Source organism: Drosophila arizonae, chromosome 6, assembly GCF_054131065.1.
Source record: "Drosophila arizonae isolate 15081-1271.41 chromosome 6, UAZ_ARI_1.0, whole genome shotgun sequence".
Classification (NCBI taxonomy): domain Eukaryota; kingdom Metazoa; phylum Arthropoda; class Insecta; order Diptera; family Drosophilidae; genus Drosophila; species Drosophila arizonae.
In genome coordinates, this window is record NC_142926.1 from 507,704 (window position 1) to 528,074 (window position 20,371).

The 20,371-nt window shown below is 34.9% G+C and overlaps 1 protein-coding gene and 1 long non-coding RNA gene across 14 annotated transcripts in view; one reads left to right on the forward strand and one right to left on the reverse strand.

Annotated features, from left to right (window-relative positions):
* The window catches only part of PMCA (plasma membrane calcium-transporting ATPase 3), a 34,691-nt gene extending 17,652 nt beyond the window's left edge, over positions 1 to 17,039 (reverse strand). For 5 of the 13 annotated variants that reach the window (XM_089472667.1, XM_089472665.1, XM_089472664.1 and 2 more), the window contains exons 1-15: positions 15,709 to 15,838; positions 8,333 to 8,501; positions 7,688 to 7,882; positions 7,335 to 7,621; positions 7,055 to 7,265; positions 6,318 to 6,359; positions 5,531 to 5,937; positions 5,195 to 5,437; positions 4,696 to 4,937; positions 4,180 to 4,624; positions 4,020 to 4,107; positions 3,636 to 3,949; positions 2,849 to 3,047; positions 2,565 to 2,776; positions 697 to 848 (exon numbers count right to left, since the gene is read on the reverse strand). In XM_089472667.1, the coding sequence (XP_089328793.1) occupies positions 697 to 848; positions 2,565 to 2,776; positions 2,849 to 3,047; positions 3,636 to 3,949; positions 4,020 to 4,107; positions 4,180 to 4,624; positions 4,696 to 4,937; positions 5,195 to 5,437; positions 5,531 to 5,937; positions 6,318 to 6,359; positions 7,055 to 7,265; positions 7,335 to 7,621; positions 7,688 to 7,882; positions 8,333 to 8,489 (3,194 nt within the window). In that variant the 5' untranslated portion in view covers positions 8,490 to 8,501; positions 15,709 to 15,838. Of the gene's footprint in view, positions 1 to 30; positions 452 to 696; positions 849 to 2,564; positions 2,777 to 2,848; positions 3,048 to 3,635; positions 3,950 to 4,019; positions 4,108 to 4,179; positions 4,625 to 4,695; positions 4,938 to 5,194; positions 5,438 to 5,530; positions 5,938 to 6,317; positions 6,360 to 7,054; positions 7,266 to 7,334; positions 7,622 to 7,687; positions 7,883 to 8,332; positions 8,502 to 15,252; positions 15,396 to 15,441; positions 15,464 to 15,539; positions 15,585 to 15,708; positions 15,839 to 16,144; positions 16,287 to 16,858 lie in introns of those variants that run through there. The other 8 variants (XM_089472666.1, XM_089472663.1, XM_089472670.1 and 5 more) reach the window with 7 other exon arrangements.
* Positions 845 to 2,777, forward strand: LOC149268298 (uncharacterized). Its single transcript, XR_016270771.1, has 2 exons — positions 845 to 1,834; positions 1,924 to 2,777. It is a non-coding gene; the product is annotated as an uncharacterized LOC149268298 (long non-coding RNA).
* Positions 17,040 to 20,371: the final 3,332 nt, after the last annotated feature.

The window sequence follows — 20,371 nt, forward strand, 5'->3', positions numbered from 1 at the left end:
TAATATCTGAAATCATATTTAAAAATTAAATTAAACCACATTATAAAGATTTTTATTTTCTTATGTTAACATATATTAATATAAAATCTGATCATTAGGTAGTTTACTTTCCCGATCTACTAACCGATCAAGATCAACATATATTCTCTATCCTGGTATATTATAATGTAAATAAAATTCATAATTATCATACGTAAGTAAATAACAACTACATTTATATAATTATATTGGATAATATACGTAACATATATTTATTGCATATCAAGTAAAATTATTTTTAATTTTTAAACAAGCTTGTCAAATAACTACTTTATAATAACGAGCTGTGTGTGTGTGATTTTTTGTGGGTGTGTGGGTGTGTGTGGGAGTGTGTCTGTGTATATAGCAGTTGTGTGGAATTGTGCATGTAACCCAATAGGGAACCGTTCTCAAGCAATTTTAGTCAGCAGCGCTAAGGAAGGGAGAGGAAAGGCACATAGGCCAAAATCATTTTAAGCTAATTTACTTAAAAAAAAAAAAAAAAAAAAAAAAAAAACAACACAAGAAAAACATAAAAACAAATTAAATAAAGTTAGTTAATTTTTGTTAGATTTTAGAGTCAAACTTAAATTATAGAAAGAGTTATGGATTTAAATTTAATCAAAAAAAAAAAACTCCACGCACGTAACAAAACAATAATAAACAGAATTTACTCACGATAATATCTTAGGCAACTTTCTTGTAGGCACTGAAGTGATTAATTGTCCCCAGACTAATGTTCCGATTCCAAAGAATATGCACCATAACCATTGATCGAGTGACAGCGCCTTTGTTGAGAATGCCATTTTTCCGTATTGGATAATTACCACCTGGATTGCAAAATACAAAAATATAAATAACAAATAAGAAAGAAGCATTCTAGGAACTCATTTTTAAATATTTCACGGCTTATTTTGGGCTATGTACACACACGCATTTAATTGTTCAATAACTTTTCTAGATTTTTATTACCGGTTTTAATCGATAATACTAAAACGAAACAAGTAAGAAAGCTCTCGTCGAGACTACTCGACTACGAGATCCCCTGAACCCTTGGAGCAATAGATATTTCAATAATTTTTCGCGTCTTTCAGCTTACACAAGAAACACGCACACACACACACACAGGCACGAACGCACACACACGCACACATACACACACACGCATACAGACACACATGTGTTCAGATTATGATTACAAAAGTGATGGTGAGGGGGTGAATTTAGAGGTGGGGGGTTAATTTTGACAAAAACCGAAATTGTATAAATTGCATATAAGCATACATTAAAAAATTGGAGACTCTAGCAATAAAGGTGTAGAAGATATAATTTTATAACTGGTTTTCGATAAGGTTTTTTATCGATAAAAAAAGATCGGGATGAGTTATCGATGCCACGCATCCTTCTGCCTGTTAAATACATTTAAACAAAACCATTATACCCTGATTTATAAAAAATTAGGCTTCTAGCTTTATTTTTAGACTTTATGCCGCCAAAATCGACAAATCGCCCATAGTGCAGTGTAAAATATTGAAATATACTATAAATTGTCTCAATAATTCTAGCGCTAATATACATACATACATATGTATGTATTCATTAGATAGATTTAGACAATGTATTTTATTGTCACTCTCAACTGATTAGTCATGTTAATTAACAGCAGTGAAACAAGTAAGAAGGCTCCAGTCGAGACTACAGCGCTTGGGCTGCACTGCAGTGTGGGCAATATTATGAGAATTTATTAGTTGAATAATTTCTCTTGTAGTAGGACTATCTTTATGAAACTTTTAGAGTGTGATCATGTAGTTAGAATGTATGTACATTAGGTGGTATTCAAAATTATTAATTAATTATTACAAAATGTTTGTATTCATTTTATATATGGACACAATTAATCTGAAGTCTCCAGGTCTAAAAGTGTTCAAATTAGGCTGAAAAAAACAAAATGTATATCTCGATTATTCTTTATAAAAAAGTTATCGGATGAGTTCTCGAAAAAAAAAACTTGTATTGCGTATGGTACACACGAGTATCCATGCCAAAGTAGCTCTAATAACTTGTGAGATCGTCGTGCTGATCAAGAATATATATACTTTATAAGGTCCTTCTGCCCGTTACATACTTTTTCACAAAACCATTATACACTGATTTCCCATTTTCAATGGGTTCAGGGTATAAAAAGAACTCTTAAGCATAGACAAAAGCGTTCTAGTCGTGAGTACGCGACTAGTACGGTACCCTTTGGGCATTGAACATTGTAGCTAATTTGTAGGAGAGTTAAAGAGAATATATATATATGGGAGATTACAAGTAGTGTTGCTTATGTATCCTGTTAAATGACATACATTTTGGAGTAATACATAAATAACCAAGTCCTAAAATTGATTTCTGACCACTTAGTTAAAAACAATAGATCGTATTACGGACATCCAAATCTGTATCCCAAAGCTAACTTGGAGGGTGCAGTGCAGAGAAAAAAGCCAAGTGAATCGCCGAGCTCATTCGAACGAACTGACGAACATGGCTAAATCGACTCAACATACTTGCGAAATCATTGTAAATATCCAGATGGTGTAAAATATAGGGTTGGTAAAAAGTCCCTCAACAACGTTACGCTGGCCGTGTATTTTTCTGGCATTAATCTCATTGAAAAGGGTCATCATGACAAAAGTGTTAAAGATTATTGTGAAATGTTGGGTTGGTCCAGCGTTTAGATCCTGTCCACGTCCAGACTCAATGTCAAGTATTAAATCACCTATTAAATTATAAAAACATAATTAATTGGATTCTTAATTGAAATTGGATTCGCTTGGTCAAGTAGACTTACCAACAAAGAGGAGGCCAAATATGATTACTAACTGGTACAGCGCTTGACCCAAAATGTTTTTCATCATTGTGCGTGATATTAAAGGCTTTGTGCGTCCATATGGTTTACGCAGCAATAGATCAGGCGTCGGCACTTCCGTAGCCAAAGCTAGAGATGCGAGTGTATCCATAATAAGGTTTACCCATAACATTTGTACTGCCTGCGAATAAAGATGGCACTTAGTTGTTAATTAGAAAAATCTAAGTAAACAAATAATTAAGTGAGCGGGAGTTATCAATAAAGTAGATTCATGTGCCCAACTTTAAAGTTTCTAGCTTTTTGCTCCCTTTGGGGACCAAAGTAGATAGTAGATAGTAGCAGGTAGTAGAAAAAGACAAGATAATTAAATATGAAAACAAGCAAGAAAGCTCTTGTCAAGGCTGGTCGACTATAAGACCCACTGAACCCTTGGACGAATTTATATTTCATTAATTATTCGCGCATGCACACACATACGCACATACACAGGCATACGCATGCACACATAAACACACATTGCTAAATCGACTCTACTCGTCCCACAGATCAAGAATATGGGATGTGACGCGCCTCCTTCTGCCTGTTACATACATTTAAGAAAACCATTATACTCTGATGGGGTATAATAATGGGATCGGGGTATAATAATAGTCATGCAAGATTATATAGATAAGATCAATATCTGTATATGAAGTGCTGGTAAGAAAAATGATTTAATCCAAACAAGAAATAATGATTTATACTTAGTTTATCTTATGGAAAGACTTACTTTAAGAGGCGAATCCTGTACTGCACAAGCACCAATAAATGCTACAATCACTGCGACGACATTAACTGTCAATTGGAACTGCAAAAATTTTGCAATTGAATCATAAACATTACGACCCCACATGACAGCCTTAACAATGCTGCTAAAGTTATCGTCAGTGAGTATGATATCAGATGCTTCTTTGGCAACATCTGTGCCTGCAATACCCATTGCAAAGCCAACATCTGCCTTCTTCAAAGCTGGACCATCGTTCGTACCATCGCCTGTAACAGCAACAACTTCCCGATTGTCGGTCACGTTACTGTCGATCATTCCTACATAAAAATAATAAAAACCGTTGAATAAATAATGAATTTGTTTACAAAATCGACTTTTGCTGATTACCTTTTACCAACGTGTATTTGTCTGTGGGCGATGAACGTGCAAGTACCCGGAGTTTCGGCCAAACCTTGTCAATGAGATGCTGTTGGATCTGTGTAAATAATGTGTGTAAATAATTATATATTAAAGTGCACTCAGGTACATATAGTTTTATTAGACTTACATCACCATTGCTGTCACGAATGCGTCTATTAAACTCTTTACCCTCCAGAATAAGAAAGTCGTCATTGGGTCGTAATATGCCACATTTACTGGCAATGGAACGTGCCGTGTTTATATTATCACCCGTAACCATGCGCACCGTAATGCCAGCTCTTTGGCATTTTTTTATAGCATCCGGTACCTCGGGACGGACAGGATCCTCAATACCCACAACACACAGGCAGGTCAAATTCGACATAATGTTTTCCTCATCATCCCAATTAGGTTCTGTATCGATGTGCACCTCATTGATTGCGGCTTTGCCGGGCACAAAATCGCGATAGGCAATAGATATAGTACGTAAACCATCACAAGCCATCGGTTCAATTACTTCTCGAATTAAACGCTCCTGCATGTCTCGTGTGAACTTTTCCAATGTTCCCTCATGACCATAGATAAAGGCGCATCTGCAATAATTAGTACAAAATATAAGTTATATATAATATTAATTAAAATGCATTGCAACTATTGGACAAACTTCTTCATTATGATCTCCGAGGCACCCTTGGTATATAAGCGATAGCCGCCGTTGGGTCGTGGTATTACTGTACCCATGCTTTTTCGTACAGAGTTGAAGGTGTAAACCCGTGTAAATTTATCCTCAGGTATTTCATCGCGTATAGATTGATATTTAACTCCAAGAGCCTGAACAAACCCAAGTAGGGCGCATTCTGTCTTGTTCCCTACTTGAATAGGTAAGTCGGTTGGATTTTGTCCAGGCTGCCAGAATTATAATGATGAAAATAGCAAAATATATATATATGTATTTTAAATTAATAATTTTTATTTTTATGGATATATATATACTCAGATCTCAAAAGATCTGTATATAGATGTATATAGATCTGAGTATATGGCTAGCTCATATATAGCGAGATTTCAAAAACACAAGAGCTGTAGACTTGAAATTTTACATGTACACTCGTGTACATATAATGTACGTAGTTCGAGTATTATATATATATTATATATTTTACCATTATGTTCGAGGTATAGGCGGAGTTGACAGATATTCCCATAGTGACTAGATTCCCGACATGCTGTGGTATGTCCGCGAGCGTTGGGAGCACCTTGCATAGTTTTTCGCAAATGTAGGATTGAACAACGGTCATACGATTTGTTGTTAACGTGCCCGTCTTGTCGGAGCATATAGCCGTTGCGTTGCCCATTGTCTCACAGGCATCCAAATGACGCACCAAGTTATTATCCTTCATCATTTTCTGGTCGGTAGAGGGGGCAATGACAATTTCCATCAGAAACATATCGAACACATACACTTATATATATATATATATAATATATAATTCACTTACCTTCACCGAATACGCCAAAGACAGCGTTACGGCCAGTGGAAGCCCTTCAGGGACAGCAACAACTAATACTGTGACACCGATAATCAAGTGCTTAACGAGATTATTAGCATAGGTGTTTTTCCATGGTTTCTCATCGATGACAAACGTCTTAACGCAAAACTGTATAATCAGTATGATAACAGTAAGCACGGCAATCGTGGAACCAGCGTAACCAATTTGTATTGCTAATTTCGTTAATTTAGCCTGCAGCACTGATTTTTCCTTCTTGTGTCCAGTTTCAGCAGCTGAAGTGGTAGAGGGCTGCACATGATTTCCATCCGATTCCGATTTGATGGCTTCGCTGGCATACTGAGTTGGAGCGACGGCATGAGATGATTCTTTCATTGGCGGACGTCCATCACTCTCACCTGCATGACCCGCAATAAAATATTAATATTAAATATGTTAAAATTACCTCCTTTTATTACATTTGAAATGTACTCGTCTTAATTTGAATATACTCTTGCAAATCCTATAATTATTATTGAGGAGAGGATAATAACACCATTATATTACATTATCGTCTCCTACAGTAGTGCTATTAATTTTTCCACACTATATAGTAATAAAAAACATTTCAAATAATCCTTTGAAAAATAAATTCGTATAGCAAAATCATGTTCAACTCAGTTTAGATGGTTGATTTATACGAGTCTTATATAAAAGTAAAATTGTAAGTAAAAACGTCAATATATTAGTTTCAGACAAAGCTGAAGCTAACTAGACACAAGGTAAGTAATTAATTCACCTGTCTGGCTTTTAGTCTTTTGTTTATTGGCCTTTTTAGCTTCTGAATTATGGAAAATGTAATATTTTGTTGTTTGTCGATTCGTTGGGTTTGGTCCATTAACATTTTATGTTAAAACATTAAAATTTTTAAAATTATTTATATATTGGTGTTTGTAGATGGTGGTTGGTTGGTTGGTTGATTGGTTGGTTGGTTGGTTGGTTGATTGGTTGGTTGGTTGATTGATTGGTTTATTTTATATTTAGGTAGATGAAGGAGTACAAAGATGGGTCAATCAATTCACATCATGCAATTCACGTATGATTTTTGGAATATGAAAAAATAAAAATAAAAAATAAACGATATTAAATTAAAGTTTATCAGTTTCTTTATATAAACATTACAGAAAAAATTATATAAACACACAACACAGATATATGTATATATATATATATATATATATATATATATATATATATATATATATATATATATATATATATATATATACAGTCGAGTCTCGACTAAAAGCTAACTCACTCGGAATCACACCGAGACGACACAGCCATACTGAGATTTACACTTCTCTTTGTAATTACATTATAGTGATACGAAATATATATATATTTAAATATTTATCTTGTTTGTATATTGGCAGATAGTTTAGATTCGTTTTCGCCCCTCTGGTTTTCATTGATACCGTTATTATTTTTTTTTTTATCCTTTGTGTTGCTATATAAATGCAATCATCTACATACCTTTCTTCATCTTTTTAATTTCGGCTTCCTGCTCATCCACAGCAGCTCCAAGCAATGTGAAAATGATGCCTGCCTGTGAGTTTACTCCAACGGCTGTTACAACCATTTTGCCACTCCCCTCCATGACATGGGTACCAGATAAAACCATCGGGTCGGTATCCGGGCCCTTTTTTACATGATCCGACTCACCAGTCAGTGAAGATTCGTCCACCTAAATTAGATGTATAAATATTTGGTATTTATGTAAAAAAAAGACAACGGGGTTTCTATTTATTAATACCTTTAGATCATTGCTCTGTATAAGACATCCATCAGCTGGTAAAAGATCGCCATATTTGACTTGTGCAATATCACCAACAAGGATATCTCCAACCGATATTTGGCATACCTCGCCACCTCGAATAACTGAAAATTTGTGCTCGCCCTCAATTCGGCTCTGGAGGCCTCGAAATTGTCGCTCCTTTGAATAATCATTAAAAGCAGTCACTATCACTACAACAATGACCGAAATTAGTATAGCCAGACCCTCTATCCAACCGTGATGTTCATCTTCTTCTTGGAGCAAAGCTGTAATTAAATGGAATATAGATGTATATATTTTAAGAATTTAATCCGTATATATTTTAGACTCACGGGCATCCTCATCTGCAGGTTTGTAAAATGACAGACCAAGTGATACTAACGCAGCTACCTCTAATATTATAAGTGTAACATCTTGAAGCGCCTCCCAGACTAGCGTTAAAAATGTTTTAGGGGGTTTCGGTGGTATTACGTTTGAGCCAAACGTTTCACGTCTGTGCTCCTCATCAGCTTTCGACCCACTAAGGCCTGGAAAGAAAGTTTTAGCGAAATATTAGTAAAAAGCTTTAATTTATTGTTATACCCCGAACTCATTGAAACTGGGAAATCAGGGTATAATGGTTTTTTAAATGTATGTAACAGGCAGAAGGAGGCGTGGTAGACTCTACAAAGTATGTAAGTATATTCTTGATCAGGGCGACGAGCTGAGACGATTTAGCTCTGTCCGTCTGTCCGTAAGCTTGAACGCGTCGATCTCAGAAGATACAAGAGCTAGAGACTGAGTTTAACCCCAAAAATTTATAACTCTTCCCGTTATTTTTTGTCGATTAAAAATATTATCGAATATAAGCTATTTAATTATATTTCCAACATCTTTAGAGATAGAGTCACCAAATATCAGTTTCTCGAAAGGTTCAGGGGATCTCGTACTCGAACAGTCTCGACTAGAGCTTTCTTACTTATTTAATTTGCATTTACCTTCATTTGGGGATGTGTACAACTTTTTGCATAACTCATGAACGCCACCGAGCTCACTGATTTTAGTTACACCTTCCCTTCCTCGATGCTCCATGAGTTCCCGTAATTGCTTAAGTGATATCCCATATTGCGCCGGTCTTCCATCGATTGTTGCCATTGGTTATAATATCTATGACAAAAATATTTTTTTTGTTGTGATTTTCTAGATTTTAAATTGGATGTTTGTGGATTTTTATTCTCTAAAGGAAATTAATCAGCAAATTAAAAATATGTGTGTATAGCTTTTTTAAAATTTTATAAAAGAATTTTGTATAGCCATTTATAAAATGGAAAGTTTGGTGTATTTGTGAACTGTCCGCCTTGCTATCCGTATTTCCATCTGTTTGTATAAACACAAACCATTTTTCCGCTACTTAAGCACATATGCTTTTGAATATCTACTCAGTCAAATTAAGATATTCCTTGGATCCCAACCAATTCACACTATAATTCGAAACATCACCACGTAGGAGGACACTAAAAGATTTGAAAATCGGTTTTTTTTCTTCTGCGGATTATACTCCAACTCTCTAAGACCCGACAAAGCCACATTAACTACAGTGCTTATCATAATTATAGCCCACCCTGCAACTTAAACTTTGAGCCCGTTGTAACAAAATTTTTAAGGTTTTTAAAAAATAAATTTTACAGCACATTATAGACTGGAGCATGTTCAGTAGATTTGATCAAAATTTTAGTTCAATTTATGGAAAACTAAGAAAGAACCGTTAACTTTTGCTCTGTGCTAGCATTTTTGCTTGCATTTTTGTGTATCATAATTATAGCCCACTGTCGCAAATTTGAATTTATTAAGTGCGGAACAGACTTTTGGCTTTACAGACATTGTAATTAAGTAAATTTAGATAGTTTTTAAGAGATTCCGCTTGGAAAACAATTATCTTATTATGAAAAGGGCCGTATTTTCTCACTTTTCGAGTCAGGAGAGTCTATTTCGAGTATTTTACGAATTTTGAAAAAAAGTCTAAGTGTAATTAAAATTTTTTTGGATAACCCCGAAGAATAAGGATCAAGAAGACGTACTGGGTGAAAGCCGTTACTAATTGCGCACGATAAACGCAAAATTATTAAGAAAGCCAGCAACAACCCAACCGCTTGTATAGCTTTGGCCACACATGTGGCCGAATCTATGTCAGCGATGACTGTTTGGCGAGTACTTAAGAGCTCAGGAATCATAAATAGGTCTAAACTGACCAAAGCATCCATGTTGCTAAGTCGCCACAAGGTTGCTCGACTTGGTTTTGCCGATGGACATACTGCGGCCGATCTGACATACGCGCGTTTGAATCATCGTCTTTTGGCTTACAGTATATTTATAAATTTTTACCCTAACAGGTCGTATTTTCTGATGGGAAGAAGTTTAACCTGGATGGTCCTGATGGGTTTGATACTTATTAGCATGATTTGAGGAAGGATCCTATGTTTTTTTCAAGGACAAACTTTGGACGTGGCTCCGTCATGATTTGGGGTCCATTTTTTTCATTTGGTACCTGGGAATTGAAGTTTGTAACGAACCGAATGAACAGTGAAGAGTATATTCAGGCTCTGGATAGTATTCTCATTCCATATTCAAGGGAATTACGTGAGAAACCAATGGTTTTCCAACAGGATAATGCCAGAATCCATGTGAGCAGACGTACAAAAGAGTGTTTGGAGGAATGTCATGTTGATGTCCTTGACTGGCCAGCATGTTTTGGGGATCTCAACCCGATAAAAATATCTGGGGTAATCTTGCAAGACGTGTGTATGCCAAAAATCGCCAGTTGGAGACAGTTGGATATCTTAAAACGCAAATTCTAAACGGCAATGACTAAATAACAAAGTTTCGAAAAGGACCTTTTATTAAATTTAGTGGTTTCAATGAGGAAGAGAATTTTTGAGTTAACTAAGACAAATGGAGGCCGGATTAAGTATTAACATTAGTTTTTCCATTAATCCGCAACGAATTCGGATTTTTTTTACAAAAATATGAATATGGGCTATAATTTTGATACAGAAAATGGTGCTGTTTTTCCTTGTTTTTTACTTCTTTTTAAGAAATCGTTATTAAATCGTGAATTTTAAGTGAAAAAGTTTTTTGCCATTCATAATTGAAATATTGAACTACTCATTTTTGAAGATTTTGAGGAAATATTCCACTTGGGAAAAATTTTCAGCCGATTCGTTTAAGTGGATTAAAAGTGGGCTATAATTATGATAAGCACTGTATTTAAAAGTTTTCAAAAGATGAACAAACATTTTACGTTACGTTTACATTTATGTCTTAGCAACATTCTGAAACTAAAGTTTACTTTAGAAAAAGGTCCTTTTTCTAAAATACTATATTATGTATACTATAATGTATGTATTGAGAGAGGGAGAAAGAGAGAGAGAGAGAGCGAGAGAGAGAGAGGAAGAGGGAATGCAGGAGGGAGAGAGAGCATCTGATGTAAGAGGAAGAACCAGTAAGAGAAAGAGAGAATAACAATTCCAAATTTCTATTATGAGTGGACATGTCTCCGCCTATATCTATTTGAATATAATTAGATTTTGTTGTTTAGGCTTTGTATGCGATACGCATACACACGAGCACATGCGCGCACACACTCACGTGCACGCGAAAATCCACGAGCAACTGTATAAATTCAGAATTTTTTATACACATTCGTACAGCATCCGTATTTTGAAAATAAAGCGAAATTGCGCCTGGGCAAAATGCAGAGCAAAGTAACGAAAAACAAGAACATAAGAACATTGCGGTCGGGCGTTTTCGACTGCAGAATACGCACACATAACACGCATTGGCTGCAGTGGTGGCTTACTATGGGAACTTAATTGTTTAATAACTTTTGCATATGTCTAGGGTGACCATCCGTCCTGGAATTCCGGAACATGTCCCGCTTTTGGAGGTAATGTTCCGGCATATCGACTTGACAGGAAATTGTCCCGGTTTTCAATTGTTTCGATAAAAAAGTCATTTTGACAAAATGCAAACTGGAAGAAGTTAGTGTAGAGACAAGTCAAGAATTTTGTTTAGAAAAACATTAAATATTGATGAAAGAAATGTTATGTAAATATGTTGGGAAAAATAGGCAGTGGGGATAATCATGAATATAATAACAATTAAATATAAGGATGTATTCATATATATGGATGCTCCTTTTGTGGAATTAGTCCCAAGATAATGTAATTATGCTAAATATCAAGAAAGTAAAAGTTGATTTATTTAAAATGCATTTTTTCAGAGAGAGAGAGAGAGAGAGAGGGGGGGGGGGGGGGGGGTTAGTTCTTGACAGTCCCGGAATGCGCTCCGGCCCAGACGGTTATCCGACATATGTATATATGTAAATATGTATATATAGCATATTCTAAGAATCTCGTTGCGATTGATTTGTCTTTGCATTGTTTTTGAATTTCCTGTCGCTACAATGGCATTTCTTTGCTATGTGGCGTCATAACAATAATGTGATTTCGTTTTAACTATTGTTGTTCGAAACGACGCGGTGGTGCTGTATGTTGAAGCGCCGGCGATCTTTATTTTAGTTATTTTGACATTAACATGCCATTCGGCTTGGGTGTTTCTTTCCGTATTATGTAATATAATAATATCTATTAAGCGTATTTATATGTACAAATACATAAATACAAATATATACATACATTTGCTGACGCAAATAAATGCCGCGATTCTGACATTTTAAATGCCGATTGCCACGCTCCTAGTGGCCGTAGACTACCCATTTTTAGCCAGTTCTTAGAGGCGTAAAAATTATTTTTGGGGCGTCGATAGAGGAGGCTACCAGTAACAGTAATCCAAATTGGAAGCTTCTAGCTCTTAAACTGTAGGAGATATAAACTTTTGCCGTTTGCCACGCCCCCTATGGGCGGACATATATCTACCATAGCTCGTTGGACTTGACGAGTTGAAGTCTCTAGCTTCAATAGCGCCGAAATAGATTGCGTTTATACGGACAGACGGACGGACAGCAAGACGGACATTGCACAAAAGAATATCAGCTTAGACGGTTCAGGGTATCTCCTAGTCGAGCAGTCTCGACTAGAGCCTTCTTTCTTGTTTTATATTTAAGTATAGATTGTAAAAATTCTAATAACCTGACTATCCATAATTGGGGCAGACATTGCAGTACATATATATAAAGGTGATGTGTGTAGTGTGTGTAGTCAAGATAACTCTTTAACGAAGCAAGCTATGCAATGACGTCTTTTAAAAAGGTGATGACGTAAACCCTTTCCGTCCGAAAGTGGTTTTAACTAGCTTTTGACCGCATTGCTGCTGATATTTTTATACACTGAACCCATTGAAAATGGGAAATCAGGGTAAATTGGTTTTGTTGAAATGTATGTAGCAGGCAGAAGGAGTTGACTTAGCTCTGTCCGTCTGTCGATCTCAGAAGATATAAGAGATAGACTTGACATTTTTTTTTTTTTTGCTAGGTCCGTGCGTACCACGCGCATATTGAGTTTTGCTTTAAAAATCTTGTTATCGATTAAAATCATTATCGAAAAATGGACCAAAATTGTAAGTTTCCATAGTAAACCACCACTGCAGTCAATGCGTGCGTACGTATGCCTGTGTGTGTATATGCGAATAGTTATTGAAATGTCAGTTGCTCGAAGGGTTCAGGAGTTCTCGTAGTCGGACAGTTTCGACTAGAGCTTTCTTACTTGTTCAATTTTTTATTATCTGATATCTGAAAATATTGTAAATAATTTCTAAGATTGTATGATACAAACTTGTATCTAATGTTGCGTCCCATGCCAATAATTATGACGACAGTTAAGTTCACTAATACATATACAATTTGATTATGTCATCACGATGTTGAATCTTTAGCATCACTCTATGAATCATGACAATTGATTAGACTAGGCTCTACAAATTAAATAACATATGGGCATTTCTCCAGAAAGATCAACCACAGCAAAAAATTCAAAGTCAATGAAAACATGTTCTGCTAACATATTTTTTAAACCGAATCTATTAAATTTAAATAATATAAGCTCATTTTACACTTATTCATACCACATCTCGAAATATACACACACAGCCGAACAAGTGCAAAAGTTCTGTTTTAAGCATTTCTATTGCACATTTTGTTCTTATTACTGTTCTTCAAGAGAGACACTGCAATGAAATAGGCTACTTTGTTTTTATCTAATACATATTATAATTAATAAATTGAATATGTTTTATGTATATAATTCAACATAATTTTTAATGCTTTTTATCAATTACATAAAAAAAAGTAGAGAATTGCTCATATAGAATATATTTCTTTATAAAAATTCTGTACTCAAGAAATAAAACAAGTAAGAAGGCTCCAGTCGAGACTGCTCGACTAGGAGATACCCTGAACCCTCTATGCTGATATTCTAATTATTCTGCACCTCTTTTATGCACACACACAAAAACATGCATCCACACGCACGCATAAGCCTGCGCTCTGCTAACTGCGCAGTAAGCAGCGACTGCGCTTGGGCTGCGCTGCAGTGTGGACAATATTATGAGAATTATATATATATTATATCGACTCAGCTCGTCGCGCTGATCAAGAATATATATACTTTGTGGGGTCTGCCACGCCTCCTTCTGCCCGTTACATACTTTTTCACAAAACCATTATACCCTGATTTCCCATTTTCAATGGGTTCAGGGTATAATAAAAGATTCTGCTTCACCTAGCATAAAGACCAAATCGGTTTTGTGTATAGCACCACTGCAACACTGTATAATTCGGAAGCCTAAAATTTTTGAGATTCTCTAGTTAATTACCTATATAAGATTCTTACGGGATTGGCAAAATATGTACCTTTTCATTTAACTATTAACCTACTGTAGTATATCTTTTGAGATCGGGAACAAATGATATATTATATAAAATGGATCTAATTTTTATATAGTCAATAAGCGTATTCCCATTTTTTTTAATGTGTATTTAGTTCGTTGTTTATAAATTTCTAATGACAACATTGTAGTAGATGACTTTCGAAATCCCAATAGATTTATTTTTTTTAACATTTGAGTTGTGTTCTATATCAATACATGTACATTTTATTAAAGCCATAAAACAATGTATGTAGAAACAAACGAAAAAATCGATAATAAATTAAAGGTTTACATTTGTAATTCGTGCAAATTTCGTACGGATCCATTTATTATTTTATACATGCATACAAATGCTTTTGTATATAATAGTACGTGCGTGTATATAAATGGACTAAAGATTAAATATGTACGTATGAAAATTAGCAAGGGCAAAAAAATAAACAAAAAATTCAATTAGCTTTACGCGGAGGTATGCTCATATGCTATGTTAATGCCTTTCGTGTTTTAAGGTATATTTAACGGAACCTGTGTGCAATTCTGTTTCGTACACACGCCCACAGAATCATAATTATGTGTGAGAGAGCGAACGAGTGAGAAACTCTTGGGTGGTACATACATATTTATATATGTATATGCTACACAAATGTGGACCTGCGCGTATACGCACAGACACTAGAAGTAAACCATTTTCTAGGTCAAAATTGATAATGCCTTAAAGTGTGTTAAGTTTGCTCCGATCGAGTTTGTATACATTTGGAGACATACATAAACACACACATTCCTGCCTCACCACCACTTTACAAAACACCATTTTCAGCTAAGAGCATAAATTACGTCATATAGAGCAGCACACAACACAGATTTAAGGTACACATGTATGTTTTCATGCATAATCTCTCTGTGGCATCCAAAATCAAATTCAGTTGCAAATGGGGACATGACGATATATATATATATATATATATATATATATATATATATATATATATATATATATATATATATATATATATATATATATATATAGACATTTTACTTTATTGATTTTTTTGTTTTATTCTGCGACAAAACCCTACAAAAAGGGCAACTGAAGCAGCTGGTGGATAACGGCAGTCTCAGGCCTCGGGATGATATCACTTATTCCACTTATACATATTTAGATATGTACACACGCAATTTTTATAGGTGTACATGTGTATGTAACCAAATACATTTATATTCATACATGTTTATTTATACGTAAACATATTTATACTGTTAATTTTCACTGAACACGTGGAACAATATAATTAACTAAATTACAATTATGTTTTAATACTAAACGTTTAATGGGTGTTGCCACGCGATTTAAACACAAGTTATTCACTCTGCTGGTGTAGACACAATAAAATAGAATAAATACAATTTTTATTTATCGCTTTATATTTTTTTCTGTCTTTATATGTTGCATGTGTATGTCCTTTCGCAACAAATTAAGGAATACACTCATTACCAAAAATGCTGTTTGTATTTCTTGCTAACACAACGGACAACTCGTATGGTATACAGAATTCAACAGTAAGACCAGATTGTTCAAGCGAAAAATTCACCATTAATCGAAGACATATTTATCGAATAAATATTTTAAATGCGATTACTGCTTCTTCTCAGTTTGCACGGTATTTTAGTAACATTTCTACAACATTCAGATACGCGAGTCCTATAACTTCTATTAAATTATTACATTGATATGGACATGGGAAGTTATTATTAACAAACCAAAAATATGATACTAATTAGTTGTCGATTTTAAGTTTTATGTATCAGTAGTTATATATATATTGCGCAAAAAAATTTACTAAATATATTAAAAAAACTCTAAAAAAGCGTAAGCCAGGCTTACGTCTTTTAAATATTCTATACATTACGATATGGAACACTTGTTTTACCTGAAGAGGCAAAGTCTCGGGGGAAAATTCAGAAATAAAATATCGTGCTCTAACTAACTAAATCGGAATACTGTGATTTGCTCATTGGCGTTCTATTTATAGCCTTTCAAAGTGTTTCTCTTTTGCGCTGTGCCTATCTGTGTGTACAAATACATACATGCACAAATATCTGTAGTAAAAGAACAGGTAGTCGAGCGAGATATATAGTTGTCCTGCTTATCGGAGCTCTGAAGTTATCAGGCGTATGTTTGACTTGATTACGTTAGCACTGCGGCGTTACTTCTACATGAGTGATAAGCTCACCCAATATCGTGTTAAACAATGCGTATAATCTACTGAGATCTGCGCATTCATTGATGAATTTTATTTCATACTTGCGGCTGCTATCCACCTACATATGACTGGCTACGATATTTTCTTTTCTCTTTAAGGCTTTTTTCTAAGATCATTATTTATTGCACTTATAAATAATTAAATCATTTTATAGTAACCTATTTTAATTTTATAAATGGAAAATTCGATTATGGACTCCAAGAACTTCCAACCAAAGCATTACGTAATATTTTACATTTAGAGTTAGCCAATACATAAAATTATTCTTTTGGACATCAAGGGATTTCTTAATGACTTTAATTAATTAGGTAAACACTAGCAATGCATTCGCGCTAGCTAAAATTTGGAGTAATTTTTTGTTTTTAAAAATTTGGCGCATACCGAGAAATTCGCTTTGAGTTTATGCCGGAAAAACAACAGAAATAATGATCAAATGTATTTCACACTTCTCGTCTAGTTAAAAAATTTATTCCTATGCCTTTAACATAATTAAACTTTTAACTTTTTGGTAAATCTTTTCAATCGAGCTTTATTAATTATTGCATACTTTGTGGCGTCAGCAAAATCTATTTTGATGACCAAAATTATTGTTATCGATAACAGTAAGTTTCCACTTTTCTACACACTATTGAAGGTGTTTTCATTCAGCTTTTCTGATTAAAATGTAGATTGATTTTATGTTTGGCTAATATATATAAAGAATGTCCAACCAATCCGAATTTGGTTGCCTTACCCGCCGAAGTTAAAGTTACTTAAAACTCAATTGAAAAAACAGCTAGTCCTTTGTACTTTGATAAATATAAACTATTCAACACTTTCGTGACATTCTTACAAAAAGTAGCGTAGTATCGATATTCTTACACGGTGCATATTTTTAGACTATCCTCAGCTATGAGATATGTATAAAAAAACTGCAACCAAAAGCATTCTGGTATTTTTATTGCTGTCAGCTGTAACAGCTGCATTATTAGTAGCAGTATTCGATGGCTTAAACCATCGATATTCCATCGAAACTTTTTGCTATATTACATTGCAAATATATTGCAAATTAAATACATATTTACATACTTTGTATGGTAAGGTTCGGCAAAGCCTGTGTAGTCCAGTTTTCTGAAAAATATATAACACTTTTAATTCCTACTTATAATAAAGCTTAACTTTCTTGATAAGCTTCATGATCCATCCATTGATTTTTGTTTAGTAAAATGATTTGGTTAACATGTTTTTTTTTAAAACAAGCTCTTCGGTCGGTGATGATCGGCGGTTTTCTCAACATTTTGTACAAATGGGTGGACTTATGTTATTTGAAGTGTTGTCACTTGAGCGGTATATTTTGGCACAATGTCGACATCCGGCAAACACTTTGTTGTTTAAACGGTAAAAATGAGACAAAACTTCCGTCACGTATTTTTTGTCGCTTGCGATCGGTTTTGTGAGCATCGGCGCTATCAGGTGAACTCGAAGTTGTTGAAGGCGTAAAGAAAATCTATGTTTTTTTAAAAAAACACAGAATATATTAAAATCAGACTATAGTATAGAGGAAATAGATGCTTTGGTTCGCTACAATGTTGAATTGCAATAGTTATTTTGAAAATATAATGTGCCTTTGGTCATGTTAGTGTCACTGGTATGATAACCAATGTGCCTTTGGTCATGGTCTTCGCATCAGCTTATTTAAAGACATTTACTATTGTTTTATCACTAAGCGAGTAGCACCTAGCGATAAAACATCTAGCGTTAATCCCTATGTTTTATGTTTTGCGTTAAAATACAATTGAACGATATTAAATTAGTAGAGTATTATATTATTTCATAGATCGATAATAGAAGGCATTCGATGAGAGAACTTCTGCATAAATGTAATGCTGCTCGAATATATGTATATGAATAAGCTAGGATTGGGTTTAAGAGTAAATAAAATAAGGAGAGATTAAATTGTCGACCATCGGGAAATTTCCATCGATGCTAGCGATAGTTCTATAGATGGCTCTCCAGCTCTATTTAGTGGTACCACTAAATAATATTACTAGCCATGGTTAGTGATAATATGCAATTAGGCAGAAAAATGATCGAATTATAATTAATTGTAATCAATTGTTTGTAAAAAATGGTTTCTCTTTTAATACAATGATAATAATAATAATGTACTTGCAATAATATATGTAGATGTCTAGTTTACGGCTTCAAAGCTAAATATGTTTTACCACTAACCAGAGAACACATAGACTAGACAACTAGTGGAAAGCTTTTTGCACGCTTTTTTTGAGGCTTTAGCACCCCAGACAGCTTTGGACTCGCTCGGCTCCTTACTTTTAGGTTCGAGCTACGAAAAAATACGAACGCACAATCATTTCGCTTCATGCGCTCGACCGAGATGGTCAACTTTTGAACAAAAGATCCCTCTATGCTCAATGTTTCCCTTGCTCTCTCTCTCTCTCTCGATGCTCTCTGCTCTCTCGAATGTGTATATGTATGTATACATGTGAGGCTCACATTGTGAGCACAAGCAGCAGCTCACGAAAATTGAAATTTCTTCGCAGCAATAACCCATGCCTTCCTTTATGTGTGAAGAGTATACCGAACTTTTCAAACCGTTTGCCATGTGTTTTCGTTATTATTTGTGGGAAGGGTATAAAAGGGTTGGTGCGCATAATGAAAATGTTTTCGCGACGAGCATGCACACACACACTGTCCCTTGCTACATGTACTATGTACTGCATGTGAGCACAAGTAGCGCTCACAAGAATTGAAATTTCTTCGCAACAAGAACCCATGTCTTCCCTTCTGAGTGAAGAGTATACCGAACTTTTCAAACCGTTTGCCATGCGTTTGCGTTATTATTTGTGGGAAGAGTATGAAAGCGTTGGTGCGCATAATGAAAATGTTTTCGCGACGAGCATGCACACATACACTGTCCCTTGCTACATGTACTATGAGCATTTGTATGCCTGTGTGCAAAGCCCTTGCTGGCTATAGCAATTTGAAATCCTAGCATTTGCATTTGGTCGATCTTGTGAAGTGCTCACACTTACATAAATATGTTTGATTGTGTGTACGCAGGGGCCGCGATGCTCACAAATGATGGGGTAATCATTGTAGAAGCAATTCAGTGCCTTTATATGTATGTGCGTGTGTGTATGTTTATAAGTGTATGCATGCGACATGAGCATTGCCGTGTGCCCACGACAACTTAGAATTATGTGAACGATTTTGGGTTTTAATTGAAGAGGCGCGCTTACATTTAAGTAGATGATTTTTTTTTTGTTTCAATGGTCGTGGGTTTGCCTATCAGAATGATATTTGCTAAAAATGTAGTACCTGATCAATCCCAGTGGCCAAATTGGAATGCGATTTTCGATCTCTTGTACCTGCACATATACAGGTGAAATTTACATTTTTAATAAGAAGCATATGTATGTACATACATACATATACTGACTAAATGGACCCATTTTAAAGGGTGCAAATGTTAGATGTCATAAAAATCATGCAATTAAAAAATACCTATAAAAGTAATAGGAAGTGCACTTGTTACTTTAGTTAATCATCTACTTAAATGTAAGCGCGCCTCTTCAATTAAAACCCAAAATCGTTCACACAATTCAAAGTTGTCGTAGGCACACGTCAATGCTCATGTCGCATGCATACACTTATAAACATACACACACGCACATACATATAAAGGCACTGAATTGCTTCTACAATGATTACCCCATCATTTGTGAGCATCGCGGCCCCTGCGTACACACAATCAAACATATTTATGTAAGTGTGAGCACTTCACAAGATCGACCAAATGCAAATGCTAGGATTTCAAATTGCTATAGCCAGCAAGGGCTTTGCACACAGGCATACAAATGCTCATAGTACATGTAGCAAGGGACAGTGTATGTG